At 32.6% G+C, this 16,731-nt stretch overlaps 1 protein-coding gene across 4 annotated transcripts; it reads left to right on the top strand.

Annotated features, from left to right (window-relative positions):
* The first annotated feature begins 1,057 nt into the window (after nucleotides 1-1,057).
* LOC111053618 (glucose dehydrogenase [FAD, quinone]) lies at nucleotides 1,058-16,351 on the top strand. 4 transcript variants are annotated; one of them, XM_022340536.2, is made up of 4 exons: nucleotides 1,058-1,144; nucleotides 10,466-10,580; nucleotides 11,514-11,773; nucleotides 13,949-16,351. In XM_022340536.2, the coding sequence occupies exons 2-4, from the start codon at nucleotides 10,473-10,475 to the stop codon at nucleotides 15,438-15,440; spliced, it is 1,860 nt and encodes a 619-aa protein (XP_022196228.2). In that variant the 5' UTR covers nucleotides 1,058-1,144; nucleotides 10,466-10,472; the 3' UTR covers nucleotides 15,441-16,351. The 4 variants fall into 4 exon arrangements, with proteins under 4 accessions (XP_022196228.2, XP_039285958.1, XP_039285959.1 ...); XM_039430024.1 differs by lacking the exon at nucleotides 1,058-1,144 and adding an exon at nucleotides 7,373-7,408; XM_039430025.1 differs by lacking the exon at nucleotides 1,058-1,144 and adding an exon at nucleotides 8,251-8,323.
* The last annotated feature ends 380 nt before the right edge of the window (nucleotides 16,352-16,731 follow it).

Raw genomic sequence — 16,731 nt, 5'->3', positions numbered from 1 at the left:
ATTGGTATTGCTGTATGGTAGCTCTGATTTTTTAAAATAATATTGTTTTAATACTTGTGGGAAGTTTAGAACCAATTTTTCTCATGCAAAAATTCCTTGTGATAAATACAGAGTGCCCCAAAAACCTCGTATTTTCGGTAAATTTTCCAGTTTTCAGCTATTTCCACCAAATCCAGCCATATCGGACAGAAAAATTCGCTCTCGCCTTCTTTTAGATTATAAAACTTCGAATAGAATGAAATCATTCGAAGCTATCTATATTCAATGAGTAAGCTTCATAACTTAGGTACAATTTTTCAAAAATGTGTCAATTTGAAGAAACAATAAATTTTGATGAATTTCAGTTTCAAATCAACTAATCCTCCAAACATCACCATTAAAATGCAAAATTCAAAATCCCTCTGGGCGTAGTTCTGTGCTCTACACTAAGGACCAGGTAGAGCACTAAATCTCACATAGAATTCCAGGAACATCTTATAACAATGATCTTTGTATTTTGAATAACACAAATTTTTATCCTTAACCATCATCACTAATTTAATTGGCTTCACAATGATATTATAGGTTCATAAGATCATGTTCTATGAGAATCACCTTTTAGATTCACTCTCAGCATTTCCAAGTGGAGAGACGCGCATAAGGACACCTCAATGTGAAGGCGCGCGAAATCTCAACGCTGGCTTTCCAACACATTTTTTGACATAGCGGAAGTTCCTTGATATAGTGGTTCTAAAATACTAAAAAAATTTAATTTATGATCGAAATACAAAACTATTCATAAAAATAGGTTGAGAATTTTCTAAAGTTAGTGGAGTAGTAAAAGTAATGTAAGTAATGTAGATTACTGAGTTTCAGGATTATAGTTTAATTCACTATTCATGTATTATTCAGGGAAGTGATGTGGACGAAATAAAGCATAGAATTTCCTCAACTCAATGCACAACCAAAGATCTATATAGTACGTTGTAAGGGTGAACGTTCTCTCTATTCATTTTTTAACAAAGAGAATTGCTTCCACGCATGCGCTCTGAAAGTAATTGAGTATCACAGTGATGATCAACTTTCTTCCAAAAGTCAGTTCTTTCACAGCTCTGGTTACTGCAACACTGGAATCACCCTAGGGAGTACCTTGGCGTAAATTCGGGTAATCTTCAATCTATTGAAAAAACACAATTCATTTTCATCAATTCATAAACTGCTCATAAGATAAATCTCCATAAATTCTCATAGAAATTGATTTACTTTATTACAGTTTTGCTGGTACTATTGATTAATTATTATATTTAATTATTGCCTTATTAGTTTGTATATTGTACATTGGGTATTCTATTTTGTTTCCAGAAATATTTGGCTAGTTCTAATATTTTTTCAGTCAGATTTCTGGAATTAAAATATAACTAATAATTGTATTTCATGATAAAAATTTCACAGTCCCTCACCCACTTATACAATAAAACGTCTCTGGACTCATTTAAGTGTATCACTCAAGAGTCATCGTCGATAAAAGAAGTAAATATAATTTCGATAACAGATGGAAATTATTACTGAAATATTGTAATTATTCAAATGCTAATGAATTAATTATTATTTTTAAACGAAAATCCAAATTGAATGTTGTAATTCACCCCGAAGACTTCTGCTACTGCAAATAATTGACAACAGGGTAAACAGCTATAGATGGAAATTCGATGAGCGCTACTATTCAAAAGTTAACTGTTTACTATTAAAACTAGCTGTTTACCCTGTTGTCAATATTTGCAGTAGCAGAAGTCTTCGGGGTGAATTACAGCATTTTATTTGGATTTTCGTTTAATAATGATAATTAGTTTCGATAATATTTATGGTGTGTAAACTGTACTTCTATATCGCATAATACTAAATTTTAAAAATATTTATGAGCTATTCATAAGTACAAAAGCTTTATTACTATCACTACACTGTAAGAAATCGGCTTCATATCAGTTCCCTTTTTCAATTACAGAATATTGTAAAAAGGATAATAAGAACTCTGTGTTATGGTATTGATCGCCAGCTATTGGGAATTATGTTCATGGGGGCCCTAGCCAATTATACTGATTTGACACGGAGTTATTTCAAAAACCAATTTAGAGAAATTAATCAAATAAACTATGGATTGAGAAACAGAATGTATAGACCCCACAGATTTAACAATAACTAAGGTAAAAGAGCTCCAAAATGCAGAATTCCATATCTTTTGAACTCATTGCCTCTGGAATTGCGAAATTTGCAAAGAAAAACAAAATTGAAATTATTTTTAATTACAATATTGATGATTGAGACATATTTTTGGATTTTACAGTAGAAATTCAAGCTCACAATGGTTTAGTCAGACTAGCGATTATTTGATAGGTATATATAGGATAAGGTTTCATATTATATTATAAGTTATTATCATTTATGAATTTTCTAATTTAATTTATTAATAATATTCATTCAATATATTATATTTATATTTGTTCATGTAAGTTATTGCAACCTAGTAAATTAATGGAATCGTATTTTTTTTTAATATCCCTCAAATATCTGAAAGCTAGATGGATTAAAATATATATGAATTATTGAGATACCGTATGTATTGAAATTGAAAATAGTTTTGTGTTGCTGGCTTGCCGCACAGCTATCGTGATAGGCTGGCAGAAATTAATATTAAACCTTAATTTTATTTAGAACTGAAAATTTTGAAAACATTTTGATCAGTGTATGTAATAGCATTATGATACAATATTATTGATTTTATGAAATTGAAAAGAAATGAAAACATTTCGATCAGTATAATGTTACAGTATTGATTTTATCAAATTGAAAAAATTGAATGCACCGTAAATAACTTGTACCAAGGTCCACATTAGTTGGAATACTCATTCATAAAAAAGTTTGACAAAATTTACTAAACTTCTATGTATTTTTAACAAACTATCAAATTTGAATACAACTATTTGAGTGCATTCTAGAAGCCGATGAGAAGCGAAGAATTTATTTGTTTTTTAGTGAAACAAGTATAATGATCATACTATTAAAATATTTATTAGTCACTTTGCTTTTACTCTCGACAGTAATAATCAACAAATTTAGTTTAGTTACTTTAATTCAAGTATGAACAAAATGTGGCCTTTCTCATTTTCCGATATGACCGAGTTTTATAAGCAGGTGTTGCCGGTCTATTGTTCACCCGCAAAATGCGTAAAGCGTTCACATTAATAAATAATACAACTTTTGTTTCCAAATAATTTTCTTTGTTTTGTGAGTCTCGGTTGAATGAATCTTATTTTCTTCCATATTTATTGATTTCAACTTATCAGCTACCCGTGTAATGTGAGCGAGCTTTATACTATATAGTTAGATTCATTTCAGTCTGTCAGGATTGGTTAAATGGGGAGCATTGATGTAACTTCATAAGGAATGATGACAGTTTTGAGTGAATCTCAATATAGAATTCTGTGAGTTAACAGTAGAAACTGGATACCGTAGATGAAAAAAAATGATTTTGCAGAAGAACGGTTATAGTAGTTTACTACACATTCCATTGGTATGACCTAAAATTTTTGTAGGCCTGTATTGGACCTACATGGTGTTATGATAAAGATATTTTCAAGATCTATACTGAAAATTATGCCCAAATAATTTCTAGATTTGTGCTTGGGTAATGATAAGAACGGTACTATGATAGGAGATGACAGTAAAAATCATAACACTTTTTGAATAGAAGGGTATAATTATAACGTGTATGTGATCCAAAGCCAAGAGAAATATTTTTTCAAAAAGTATTATTTGATGAATCTGAAAACACTTCACTTATATGGGTTACTTTTGTATAAATTAATAAAAACAATATAAAACCTTTTTATTATATAGCTCTACAGTCCATTGTGGGCTTTGGCCTCCTCCACAACATTCCTCCAAACTTTTCTATCCATTATAAATCCTCTATAATCCATCCTTATCAAATCTCCTTTATCTCATCTCGCCATCGTATTCTTGGTCTGCCTTGTTTTCTTCTCGAGTGAAGCTTATTCTCTTTAACACAATTTTTGGCATTCTGATTTCATCCATCCTATAAAAACTTGTAGTACCCTTTATTTTCAAGTTGAAAATAACTTGAGTTATAATCGAAACTAGTCGTTTAAATATTTTAAAGTTTTTAATAATAGAAGGGTACCTACTTCAAGTTTTTATTAATTTGATGAATCTGCTATCTAAATTCAATTGTTCGGAACCCATCTAAATGAAAATAAGTACGGTACTCAGTTTTCCCTTCGACGTTTTAGGCAAGGTGGTGTATATAGGTAAACCTAAATAGTAGGTAGTCCTATGCATATTTTTATAATAATTTGAAATAAAACGAACTATATTAATCTCCAATCAAATAAGAGAAAAGTAATAACGCTAGAAAATTACTAAATAAGTACCGGTACAGTTATAATTATAATTACTATATACGAGGTATAAGTATAATAACGTGTATGTGATCCAAAGCCAAGAGAAATATTTTTTCAAAAAGTATTATTTGATGAATCTGAAAACACTTCACTTATATGGGTTACTTTTGTATAAATTAATAAAAACAATATAAAACCTTTTTTTATATAGCTCTACAGTCCATTGTGGGCTTTGGCCTCCTCCACAACATTCCTCCAAACTTTTCTATCCATTATAAATCCTCTATAATCAATCCTTATCAAATCTCCTTTATCTCATCTCGCCATCGTATTCTTGGTCTGCCTTGTTTTCTTCTCGAGAGAAGCTTATTCTCTTTAACACAATTTTTGGCATTCTGGTTTCATCCATCCTATAAAAACTTGTAGTACCCTTTATTTTCAAGTTGAAAATAACTTGAGTTATGATCGAAACTAGTCGTTTAAATATTTTAAAGTTTTTAATGATAGAAGGGTACTTCAAGTTTTTATATTGTTTTTATTAATTTGATGAATCTGCTATCTAAATTCAATTGTTCGGAATCCATCTAAATGAAAATAAGTACGGTACTCAGTTTTCCCTTCGACGTTTTAGGCAAGGTGGTGTATATAGGTAAACCTAAATAGTAGTCCTATGCATATTTTAATAATAATTTGAAATAAAACGAACTATATTAATCTCCAATCAAATATAAGAGAAAAGTAATAAGGCTAGAAAATTACTAAATAAGTACCGGTACAGTTATAATTATAATTACTATATACGAGGTATAAGTATAATAGTTTTATGCACAAAACCAAAGACAATAAGCTATTCATCTATTTTTTCATCACTAAATTCACCACCCCATAAGGCTAACTCAGTATCTCCTATATACTAGTAGGAAGTAGATAGTTCTATATAGGAAGTCCTGGTTAACTTAATCAAAATCAAACATTTATCAATTACCGTAATTACTCAATCAAACTACAGATGGAAATTACTGTGATATTGCAATTATTAAAATGCCAATTAATTAATAATTATTATTAAACGAAAATCCAAATTAAATGCTGTAATAATTATGTACCTAATTATAAAAATGTAATAATTATTATTATTATTAATTTATTGAATGAAAAAGATCTATGGTTTTTTGACAATTTCTTAGTCTTTTTCATTCAATATGAATAATTACCGTACCACAATATCAACTTATTCTCAACTACACAAAAAGTGGAAATAATTATTAAATCAAACACAATTATTATCTATAGTCTGAGGGAATCAATAAAACTACTGTTAGTGTATTTTTATTTTCATATCTTTGAGATAAAATATCAAATAAGTTCTGCAAATGATAAGTAAAATCTGTTATTAAGTTTCATGAGCTGTCAGTGTTTAACTGGTTTTGCTAGTTTTGCGGTGATGGTGTTGGGTACCTATTATTAGACTGGTTGCAACCTGAGGAGTCAGTCACCAATCGTGGTGTCACATTTCTCTCTCTTTTCAAGGATGCTGCTCTTGGAAACCACCTGCTTGACCCAACAAATCAGAATCAGTTTTCAAAACAAACATACAAATAATTACTTTGGTTCAGAATCTTAAAAGTCTATCATATTCTTTTTAAATTAGGTAGCTTATAGGTATGATGGAATATGACATTTTTTATTATTTTTAGACTCTATTCACGTATTTATTTTTCTATTCAATCACGTCGTACAATTATTACATTTATATTAGAAAAGGCACAATAATAGTAAGACTCATTATTCCTGAAATTGTCCCTTTTCATTGACCGAACGAAGTGAGGTCTATGTTTTAACTCGGGTTTTCTTTTGTCTGTATGCATGTATAACGCATTTACGGCCAAACGCGTTGATAGAATTGTATGTGATTTGGCCACAATATTCCTTTTTTAACTGCTCGTCGATGTATACACAAGGTTTTTTGAAATTTTGCATTTTAAGGATAATATGGGAGGAGAAGGGATTTCCTCCATACTGTGATATTACTATATATATCGTCTATATTGAAGATATAGGATTAATCAGATATAGAATTATTCATAATCAATCAGCTGACAAGTGGATTATCCATTGCATACATTACACAGATGTCTGGAGAGGCCGGTAACCAGATACTTGTGGGTGAGAAAACTGCGTGAGGTCTATTGTTCACAGAACTACTAAGTTCAATAACGTCATACAATAATTATTTATATTTATATTAAAAGACACAATAGCACTAAGGCTTATCATGCCTGAAATTGACCCTTTTCGAATTCATTCTACAGTCTAAATTAATAATGTATAGTAAGTTTATTAGTTTATATCAATTTAAAAAAATCATAAAATGCTTTGTTGTAATAGGCTTGTTGAGAAATACTAAATATATAAATTAAAGCTAGGGTGAAATAATGGTTAGATAATATGGATGTAGGTAGAATATCTTTAGTATTGGTGGATTAACTTTCTTTGGCCCGGTTGCACAAAAGCCGGTTAAATTTTAACCGTGATTAATTTCACGAGAACCAATTAGAAAAGGCCTTTTTGATAAAACGGCTTCTCTGATTGGTTCTCGTGGAAGTAATCACGATTAAAACTTGACCGGCTTTTGTGCAACCGGCACTTAGAATTTTATTATTTTGTAATTTCATTACTATATACAGAAAGAGTACTTCATTCTATATAGGAACAATGGATGGGACCTGTTTTGCATAACAATGAACCCCCTTTCCCCCACCCAACACCACCCCACACTCGATGATTTGATGTTCAACAAATAATTTCAATTAGTCGGCCTGAAGCGCTAGCTTAGAGCTGAACTGTACTCCTCGCACATTTGCCTTTTTGAAAGGCAGAGTTTTTATAGAGCTGAATAAGTTCGAGGGAATAAATTAGGTACGGTAACAAATAATTAAGTTCATTTTACGAAGTCGAAAGTACTGAATTACCGGTACTGTTTTTTATCATTTCTAAATAATATTAGTGAGGTGAGTTAATTTCTTCCAGTGGTCTGTTAATATAGAATTTTGATTATTAAATATAAGTTATTAAAGCTATTCGATTATCAAGTTATTCTGATTGTTCTTTTCATATTCAAGGAATGATTCTGGATTATTGTTAATATTATTGATTTATAAGTTATTAAAGCTATTCGATTATCAAGTTATCTGATTGTTCTTTTCATATTCAAGGACACAATAGCACTAAGGCTTATCATGCCTGAAATTGACCCTTTTCGAATTCATTCTACAGTCTAAATTAATAATGTACGGTATAGTAAGTTTATTAGTTTATATCAATTTAAAAAAATCATAAAATGCTTTGTTGTAATAGCTATTACAATACAGTAGGCTATATATTGTATAGTAGGCTTGTTGAGAAATACTAAATATATAAATTAAAGCTAGGGTGAAATAATGGTTAGATAATATGGATGTAGTAGAATATCATCTTTAGTATTGGTGGATTAACTTTCTTTGGCCCGGTTGCACAAAAGCCGGTTAAATTTTAACCGTGATTAATTTCACGAGAACCAATTAGAAAAGGCCTTTTTGATAAAACGGCTTCTCTGATTGGTTCTCGTGGAAGTAATCACGATTAAAGCTTGACCGGCTTTTGTGCAACCGGCACTTAGAATTTTATTATTTTGTAATTTCATTACTATATACAGAAAGAGTACTTCATTCTATATAGGAACAATGGATGGGACCTGTTTTGCATAACAATGAACCCCCTTTCCCCCACCCAACACCACCCCACACTCGATGATTTGATGTTCAACAAATAATTTCAATTAGTCGGCCTGAAGCGCTAGCTTAGAGCTGAACTGTACTCCTCGCACATTTGTCTTTTTGAAAGGCAGAGTTTTTATAGAGCTGAATAAGTTCGAGGGAATAAATTAGGTACGGTAACAAATAATTAAGTTCATTTTACGAAGTCGAAAGTACTGAATTACCGGTACTGTTTTTTATCATTTCTAAATAATATTAGTGAGGTGAGTTAATTTCTTCCAGTGGTCTGTTAATATAGAATTTTGATTACTAAATATTATTGATTTATAAGTTATTAAAGCTATTCGATTATCAAGTTATTCTGATTGTTCTTTTCATATTCAAGGAATGATTCTGGATTATTGTTAGCTTATCCTAAAATAATAATCAATTGGTCAATAATATTGTTTGTTTTTTAATCTTCTGGTAATCATCAATGGGATAAATATTCTGTTAACTGGCGTTGAATGATATTCTTGTTGTATGAAAATACTTCAAGAAGTGTCTAAAGACTTGATTATTGACGTATTCAAAACTATGGATAACTAAGATAAAATCACCCTCACTACCATACAATAATAATGTTTTTTATAAAAGACTGTAGGCCATTCTATCAGTAATAATTTCAGACGTTACATAATATTGCTAAAAAATCTTAGATGATAAAATAATTTATTTTATTTTCATTTATTTATTTGCAATACAAAGTGACTAATGTAATAACATTGTAATAAAATACAACATTATGATGTCGGTACCTAATAATTGTTTTCAGAAATCGACTTCTTTTAAAGAAATCATTTTTACAATTCAGAATAATAAAATTATGAACACTTGAAGCCTACCTAAATGAATTACTACCTTTTGATAAGCTTAAAAAAATAGAAGATTCTCTTCCCTTGAATAATATCAGATGATATGATCCGATTATGACCTGAAATGTCACTTGCTAATCTGATGGGTATTAGTTCATTCACTTACTAAGGAGTGGGTGTACCAGTACCCCTTCAATTATAAGCTGAAAGGGTTAACATATTGATAGTTTTGACTAACATAGCCTATTGGTAGCTTCTTTTTTATCGAGCACTTTATTTCAAAAATTTTTATCGACTGCATCAAATACAACGTGATTATTAGCTTAAAGTTTTGTGAATAGAAAGAAATTGAAATAGGTTATTGAACCTTCATATACTTTGTTTGAAAAATTTATGTATTCTCTCCTTTACAATGCTATTTTCCACATTACAATGATGTCATATAGTTTATATCGACTAAAATGTTTTATTCAATTTACACGTTACGGTACATTAATTTCAAACTATCTTCCCTATCAGGTACCCAGAACAAAATTATACGAAACCTACCTTTCTTCAACTCTTCGCTTGTAATCTATGATTTTTCAGTCTATTCTATCTATGTTTAAATGCATGTATTTAACCTTTTTCAAGAGATTTATGCTTGATATGTTGCACTAGCAACATTGATAAGAATCGGAGCTTCAAAAAATAGACCAGAATCCATTTCCATGAGCATCTTGAATAATTATGTCTACCACAAATAGAGCTAAATATGTTACTTTTAACAATAGAAGTTTGTCAGACTTCCTGATGCATTTATCATGAAAAAGGAAGAGATATTATCATGAAGAAGATGAAAGTTTAACAATAATGTTTAATGTTTTGAACCGAATTCATTTTCAACCCTGAGTTCGACCTCAAGAATACATTACCATTCCATTTCAAATCATATAAGTTAGACGACCTGCGTTATACTTTTAACTGTGAAATAAATTAACTTTAATATCATCAAATACATTCAACTTCAAATAAATAGTTATGTCAAAAATTCGATCAGTTCTCAGGTGAGATACATATGTAGGCTACTAAATAAATGGTGTAGGAATAGAGATTTATAGAAAAGATAACTATTATCAAAAGTAACGATAAACTGTACAGTGTATTAATTTAGAATAGATTAAGACCATTTATTCTCTCATAATCTCCATCTATTTATAGTACTGTACCTACGGTATTGCAGAGTGTAGTTTTTGTTCTCCTAAAAAGTATTCTTTGAAGTTTAAAAAAACATTTCTTTATTTTTGAAGACTGGGATGAATATAAATTTCTTTTAATGATTAGCAAAGGGTGAAGTATTTATATATCTATATGAATATATGGAATAAAAAGCATGTTCTATAGTTATTTAAAGTGGGATGACTGATTATACAATTTAATTTTAGTTGAATGATTGACTTTTATTCTGTCATATTTGCAGGTTGAGGATGAATAGCACAATGATGGGTGCCTGCCCGGGACACGCTGGACCGCCGGGCATGGCTGGAATGCTGTTTGGTATGCTTATCGGATGGCTAGCAAAATCTCAGTGTGAGGTAGGCCTATACTCACTTGAAAACTCATCTCATTTTGAATTGCTGTCTTTGTAAAATTTATTTAGTCGAATCTATTTCATGCAATTCACACGGAAAGGTGAATCATAATAAATAAATTTCATTCAATTTGATATACCAACAAGTAATCAAATAAAATTTTCTATATATATTAAAAATACAATATAAAATTTACTGCAGATATAGAGAAATTCAAATTTCCAGTATATTGGTTATTGTTTCTTAATTTATTTGTTGCTGATAGTTCATCATCTTGCTAAATGTGTATATATGATTTTTGTGTGACCTGATAGCTTGTTTTTGTTAGTTGGAATTAAGAAAAATTCAAATCTTATTTTGACTAACTACATTACTAAACCATTATAGAAAGAACCAACCAGAAATGCTTCAAGTTAGAGCTTAAAAACCTCATTTTTCTACCTACCGATACAAACTCGGATTTGGCATAGCTTTTGAATGCAGTTTAGTCTTAACCTGAATAAGTTTAAACTAATCTGTTCTAAAAAAACTATTATTGTTTTATTCATATATTTTATGAATTATGGTTTTAGAATGATTAAATGAGTGTATCTGTTGGTTTCTGGAACTGAGATAGAAAATTGGAACAAGTATTATTGAATTTAGGCATATTTATTGTTATTAGAATGGCTATAGATTTTTTTTTAGAAAATTGTTGCATGTGTAAGTAATAATTTATATATGTGCGTTTGTTTGTAAACTGAAGCTGTAGCCTACATATATCTTCTTCTTTTCTTGCACTGTACCTATTGTTGTATTGAGTCTTCCTCTAAACACGTACTTGTTCCATATTGGAGGAGTAATTTTCAGGGGAATTTATTATAAAATGTACTCTTTTAGAAAATAAAATTAATTTGAAAATTGAATTTGAATTTTGTTTGTTGGTTTTCCGCTCAGATAGGCGACACATCCATCTACCCATCCGACCTGGTCGTTCCAACGGGGGAGGACTACGACTTCATAGTGGTGGGAGGGGGTTCGGCGGGAGCCGTGGTGGCCAGCCGGCTGAGCGAGGTCGCCAACTGGAGGGTTCTGCTGGTGGAGGCCGGAGGTGACCCCACACCTACGTCAGAGGTGCCCGCTCTCGCCTATTTCATGGACAAGGATCTCCTCGACTGGGGGTATCGAACCATGCCTGTCAAGGGTATCTGTCAGGGGTATGTGTGGAAAATACTTTGTCCACTATGAAATACTATGAAACATTTTTTGTCCACTGATCACCTCATGAAAAAAGCAAATTTATATAGTAATTATTATTAAACGAAAATCCAAATTAAATGCTGTAATTCACCCCGAAGACTTCTGCTACTGCAAAAACATTGACAACAGGGTAAGCAGCTAGATGGAAATTCAATGAGCGCTACTATTCAAAAATTATTTGTCAGCCCGAGAATCGAACCCAGTATTTCCTAATTGCCGGTCAGGAATGCTTACCCTTACACCAAACTGACTGGCCGCTATGGCTTCGTATAAAATGAGCGCTGCTATCCAGGGATTGTAAGTTTGGTATAAGGGTAAGCATTCCTGATCGGCAATTAAGGAGGTACTGGGTTCGATTCCCAGGCTGACAAATAATTTTTGAATAGTAGCGCTCATCAAATTTCCATCTAGCTGCTTACCCTGTTGTCAATATTTGCAGTAGCAGAAGTCTTCAGGGTGAATTACAGCATTTAATTTGGATTTTCGTTTAATAATAATATTATTAATTCATTAGCATTTGAATAATTGCAATATCTCAGCAATTTCCATCTGTAAATCTATATAGGATCTTCTACATATGTTATGATTATATTTTAAGCAAGAATGTAATTTGAAAGAAATGCAAATAGTGGGGGTACAGGAAAGTCCTGTTACCTGTTCATGTTCATAGATGCCGAGTTATAAGAATTGTTGGTGTGTAGACCTATACAGAGACCGGTAAGGTGTTCCGACCTCACCAGTCTTAAAAGAGGATATAGATTTATACACACTAATCTATTAATATCAATCTTCTCCTTTTTGATAGATCATATTTTAAAAATCACTTTATAGAATCTCGATATCCGATCGTATTCCGTATAGCCTATAATCTACTCTTATTGCTTTTTGTGTAGTTGAGAAGTGATATTGTGGTAATTATTCATATTGAATAAAAATACTAAGAAATTGTCAAAAACCACAGATTTATTGATACTTAGAAAGACCGGTTTCGGTTGTTACACCATTGTCAATCTTTGATAAATTAAAACTAAATACAAGAGCAGCAGAATTTATAGGTACTAGTGGGCGAGTACTGCTATTGGTCAAGGGCATGAGCGCCTACCATTGGGCCCAGCTAGACAGTCTCCTCCCACTCTACGGTGTCACAAAATGGCGGCTTAAGCAACAGACTCGCCATCATAACAAAATTTACTTACAGTACAAAATAAGAACCAATAAAACAAGTAAAAGATTGGACCATTAAAACATAAAGATTATAGTATAAGTAACAACCGAAACCGGTCTTTCTAAGTATCAATAAATCTGTGGTATTTGACAATTTCTTAGTATTTTTATTTAATACTACTCTTATTGATTTAGATTTATACTTGTGGTGCTTCCCTAATACCTTTCATAAAAAATATAGTACCGATCACCATTTATTATACAGTAGGCTAATTCATATATAATTTATATTTCTATTGTTTTCGCCTCACATACTGTACTGTACTCTTATTTATTTACATTTGTACTTGTGGTGCTTCCCTAATACAAAAATAGTATCCTAAGTCACAAGGACGGGAAGGACCCTTTTGCAGGCGAGAATGATGTTTCTAGTCGAGGCGTTAGCCCAGACTAGAATTTCATTCGAGCACTACAAAAGACATTCACGTCCAAGTAGCTTACACTACTTTTTGTCATAATAATCTAGAAAAGAATAATTAAGAAACAGAAAACATTATACCTGCTTGTGCTGACATATTACTACTAAAGACCTTAAAGAGATATCTTAAAGGTCTTTGATTACTACATGCATTCTATAAACATAACCTAGTTTACAAGTTTTGAATCAGGAATTTCTTGATTGTAGTTTACAAAACTTCCACCTGAAGCGCTAAAAGGCAGTTTTTGTACCAGTTTTGCTGTTCCAAATTCGGAACTAGGAAACATACTCGAATGTAATGAAAACATATGATTTTATTAGCCTACAGTATAGTGTGCTGTAATGAGAATCGGCCATATGTTTAATTGTTCTACAATCAGCTGTTTACCGGCTTGATTTCATGGATGTAAAACAGCTGAAATTGAATGACTATGACAAAAAATATATTACCTTTCATAATAATTTATATAATTTCTATTTCACTTCACAGATACATAAACAAAACCTGCAACTGGATCCGGGGGAAAGTGCTGGGGGGTACAAGCACCCTCAACTTCTTGATCTACGCTAGAGGACACAAGTTGGACTACGACAAGTGGGAAGCGATGGGAAACGAAGGGTGGAGCTACAACGATGTCCTTCCCTATTTCAAGAAATCAGAGGACATCCGAGTTGCCAAACTGCTGGACAGCGAATACCACGGTAGGGGAGGATATCTGGGCATTGAGGATATGGAGGATCCAGAGTTCAGTGAGGTCAGTGACATGATACTGAAGGCGGCCAAACAGATGGGTTTCGAAACAGGACATGATTTAAACGCGGAACGGCCCTCGGGGTTCTCCATGAACCCTGGGTTTGTTTGTGGGGGGACACGTTGCAATACAGCTAAAGCTTTCCTAGGGCCGGCGAAAGGTAGAGGGAACCTACATGTCATGAAAAACGCTCATGTAAGGAAGTTGTTAGTGGATAAAACAGGGGTGCACGGTGTGGAAATTAGTAAAAACGGTAAAAAATATCTGGTGAAGTCGAAAAAAGAAGTGATATTGTCAGCGGGGGTGATAAACAGCCCTCAGATCCTCATGTTGTCTGGTATTGGACCTAAGGAACATTTGAAAGTGAAGGGGGTGAACCTAGTGAAAGATTTGAGGGTGGGTGAGAATCTACAGGACCATCTCCTGCATATGGGGACGATTATTGCTATGAAACCATTCCACGGCTCCCACCCCAAACCTCCACCCGAGCTACTCAACGATGTCTACAAATTCCTGACGAAACGGGAAGGCTCCTTAGCCAAAGTGCGGGTTTCCACGTTAGTGGGGTTTGTAGACACAAGGGGGGCCGCAGAGAACTGGCCTGATCTACAGTTCTTGAACGCTTATTTCCCCGCCAACGATACGATCGGTTTAGGGGAGATATTGAAACGTTTGAACTTGGATTGTGAGATAACTGAGACGATGTTGGAGGCTAACAAGGTTTACGATCTCATGTTTTTCACGCCAGTGTTGCTGCGACCTGAAAGCAGAGGTAGGATACAGTTGTACGACAAAGACCCTTTCTCACATCCGTTAATCTATTCCGGTTACATGAGTAACTACGAAGATGTCAAATCTATAATGAGAGGTGTTAAATTTGTGGAGAAATTCTTAGTCACCGATGCGCTGAAAGAACGGGATGCATTTATGTTGGAGGTGAAATACGATAAATGTAAAGAACATGAGTTCGGTTCAGAAGGTTACTGGGAGTGTGCACTGAGGATGGTGGGGAGCACTTGCTACCATCCAGTGGGGACTTGCAAGATGGGTCCAGCTACTGATGACCAAGCAGTGGTTGATGAAAGACTGAGGGTCCACGGCATCAAGGGGCTCAGAGTAGCGGATGCCTCCATCATGCCTACAATTGTCAGCAGTAATACCAACGCTCCCACCATTATGATCGGGGAAAAAGCGGCTGATCTTATCAAGGAAGACTGGAACCAAAAATAAAAGACGAACTGTGAACTGTGATGATGAAGCCTTGCAGAATACAGAACTGGTAACAAAATAGTAGCTACTAGTGATCGAAATCTAGGGATGATTTTCTCATAGATTTTTGATGCCGTTTACAACAGATTGTCAATACAACATTCATTATAATATTGCATTTTTTCATAGAATAAAAGGTACTACTAACAATTACTGTATTAAACAACCAATTCAAATAGGCCTTATAGAAATAAAATGAGAAAAAGGCTATAACTAATATTGTTATAGCTATATTGTTATTGACTACCTATATATAGTCCTACAAATGTGAAATCTTGTATTAAAAAACCAATATTCAAATAGGCCTTAAAGAAATAAAATGAGAAAAAGGCTATAACTAATATTGTTATAGCTATATTGTTATTGACTATATATAGTCCTACAAATGTGAAATCTTGTATTCTCTTCACATATTAATTATCTGCTCTATCTATGTAAACTAGCATCTAGTTGAATTGAATTGCTCCCTTTATTAAAAACACTGGAGGGCGAAGTTAGGGCGCAGCCGGCCCTCTCTTACACTTAACCCTCCATACAATTCTAGTTCTGAGAATATGAGTGAGAAAAAAGTTCTTCAGCTTTACTCATATATGAAAAAAACGATTTATTCATTCACATGTAGTCACACTATTATTCAAAAAATTATTGATTTTTCATGTTTAGTTATTCAGTTTGTGAATGTTATTAGAACATTTTGTCTAAACCTTAGAAATATTTATAGGATTAAGTTAATTATATGACAGTGTGTATCAGTACCTTGAATTGATCTGAAATATGAGTTGATTGAAGTTTAGTTTTTGATCAAATAGAATTCTATTTTTCTACTAGGATGTGTTATATGGGAAATAATAGCAATAAACCCGATTTCTTTATATTTTTCGTTTTGTTTTGTGATTCATATCTACTAGATAAACAATTAATTACCCATGATTAAGTATTCACAATGTTGTTTTAACCAGCTAAAGTGCTATTTGATAACTCTGGATAACGCCCCATCTAAAACCATCTGCTATTAGCTAACTGCAGTAGCGATCCAAGCGGATAATTTGTGTAACTCAAAGTATATTTTATAGCTCAAAAGTGAGATTATAAATATATGGCTACCGTTTTAACAGAGATAGCTAGAGTTAGCTGACTCAAACCTGCGCTATCTGATATCTCGGCTGTTAATTTTTTTCTAACGTACCACTATAGCATTGAGTTAACACAGACTTAGCAAATAGCTGGAGTTAGCTAATAGCTCGACTTAGCC

Source organism: Nilaparvata lugens, chromosome 6 (genome assembly GCF_014356525.2).
Source record: "Nilaparvata lugens isolate BPH chromosome 6, ASM1435652v1, whole genome shotgun sequence".
NCBI classification, from domain to species: domain Eukaryota; kingdom Metazoa; phylum Arthropoda; class Insecta; order Hemiptera; family Delphacidae; genus Nilaparvata; species Nilaparvata lugens.
Note: the sequence above shows the minus strand (reverse complement) of the source record. Positions and strands in the feature narration are given on the sequence as shown.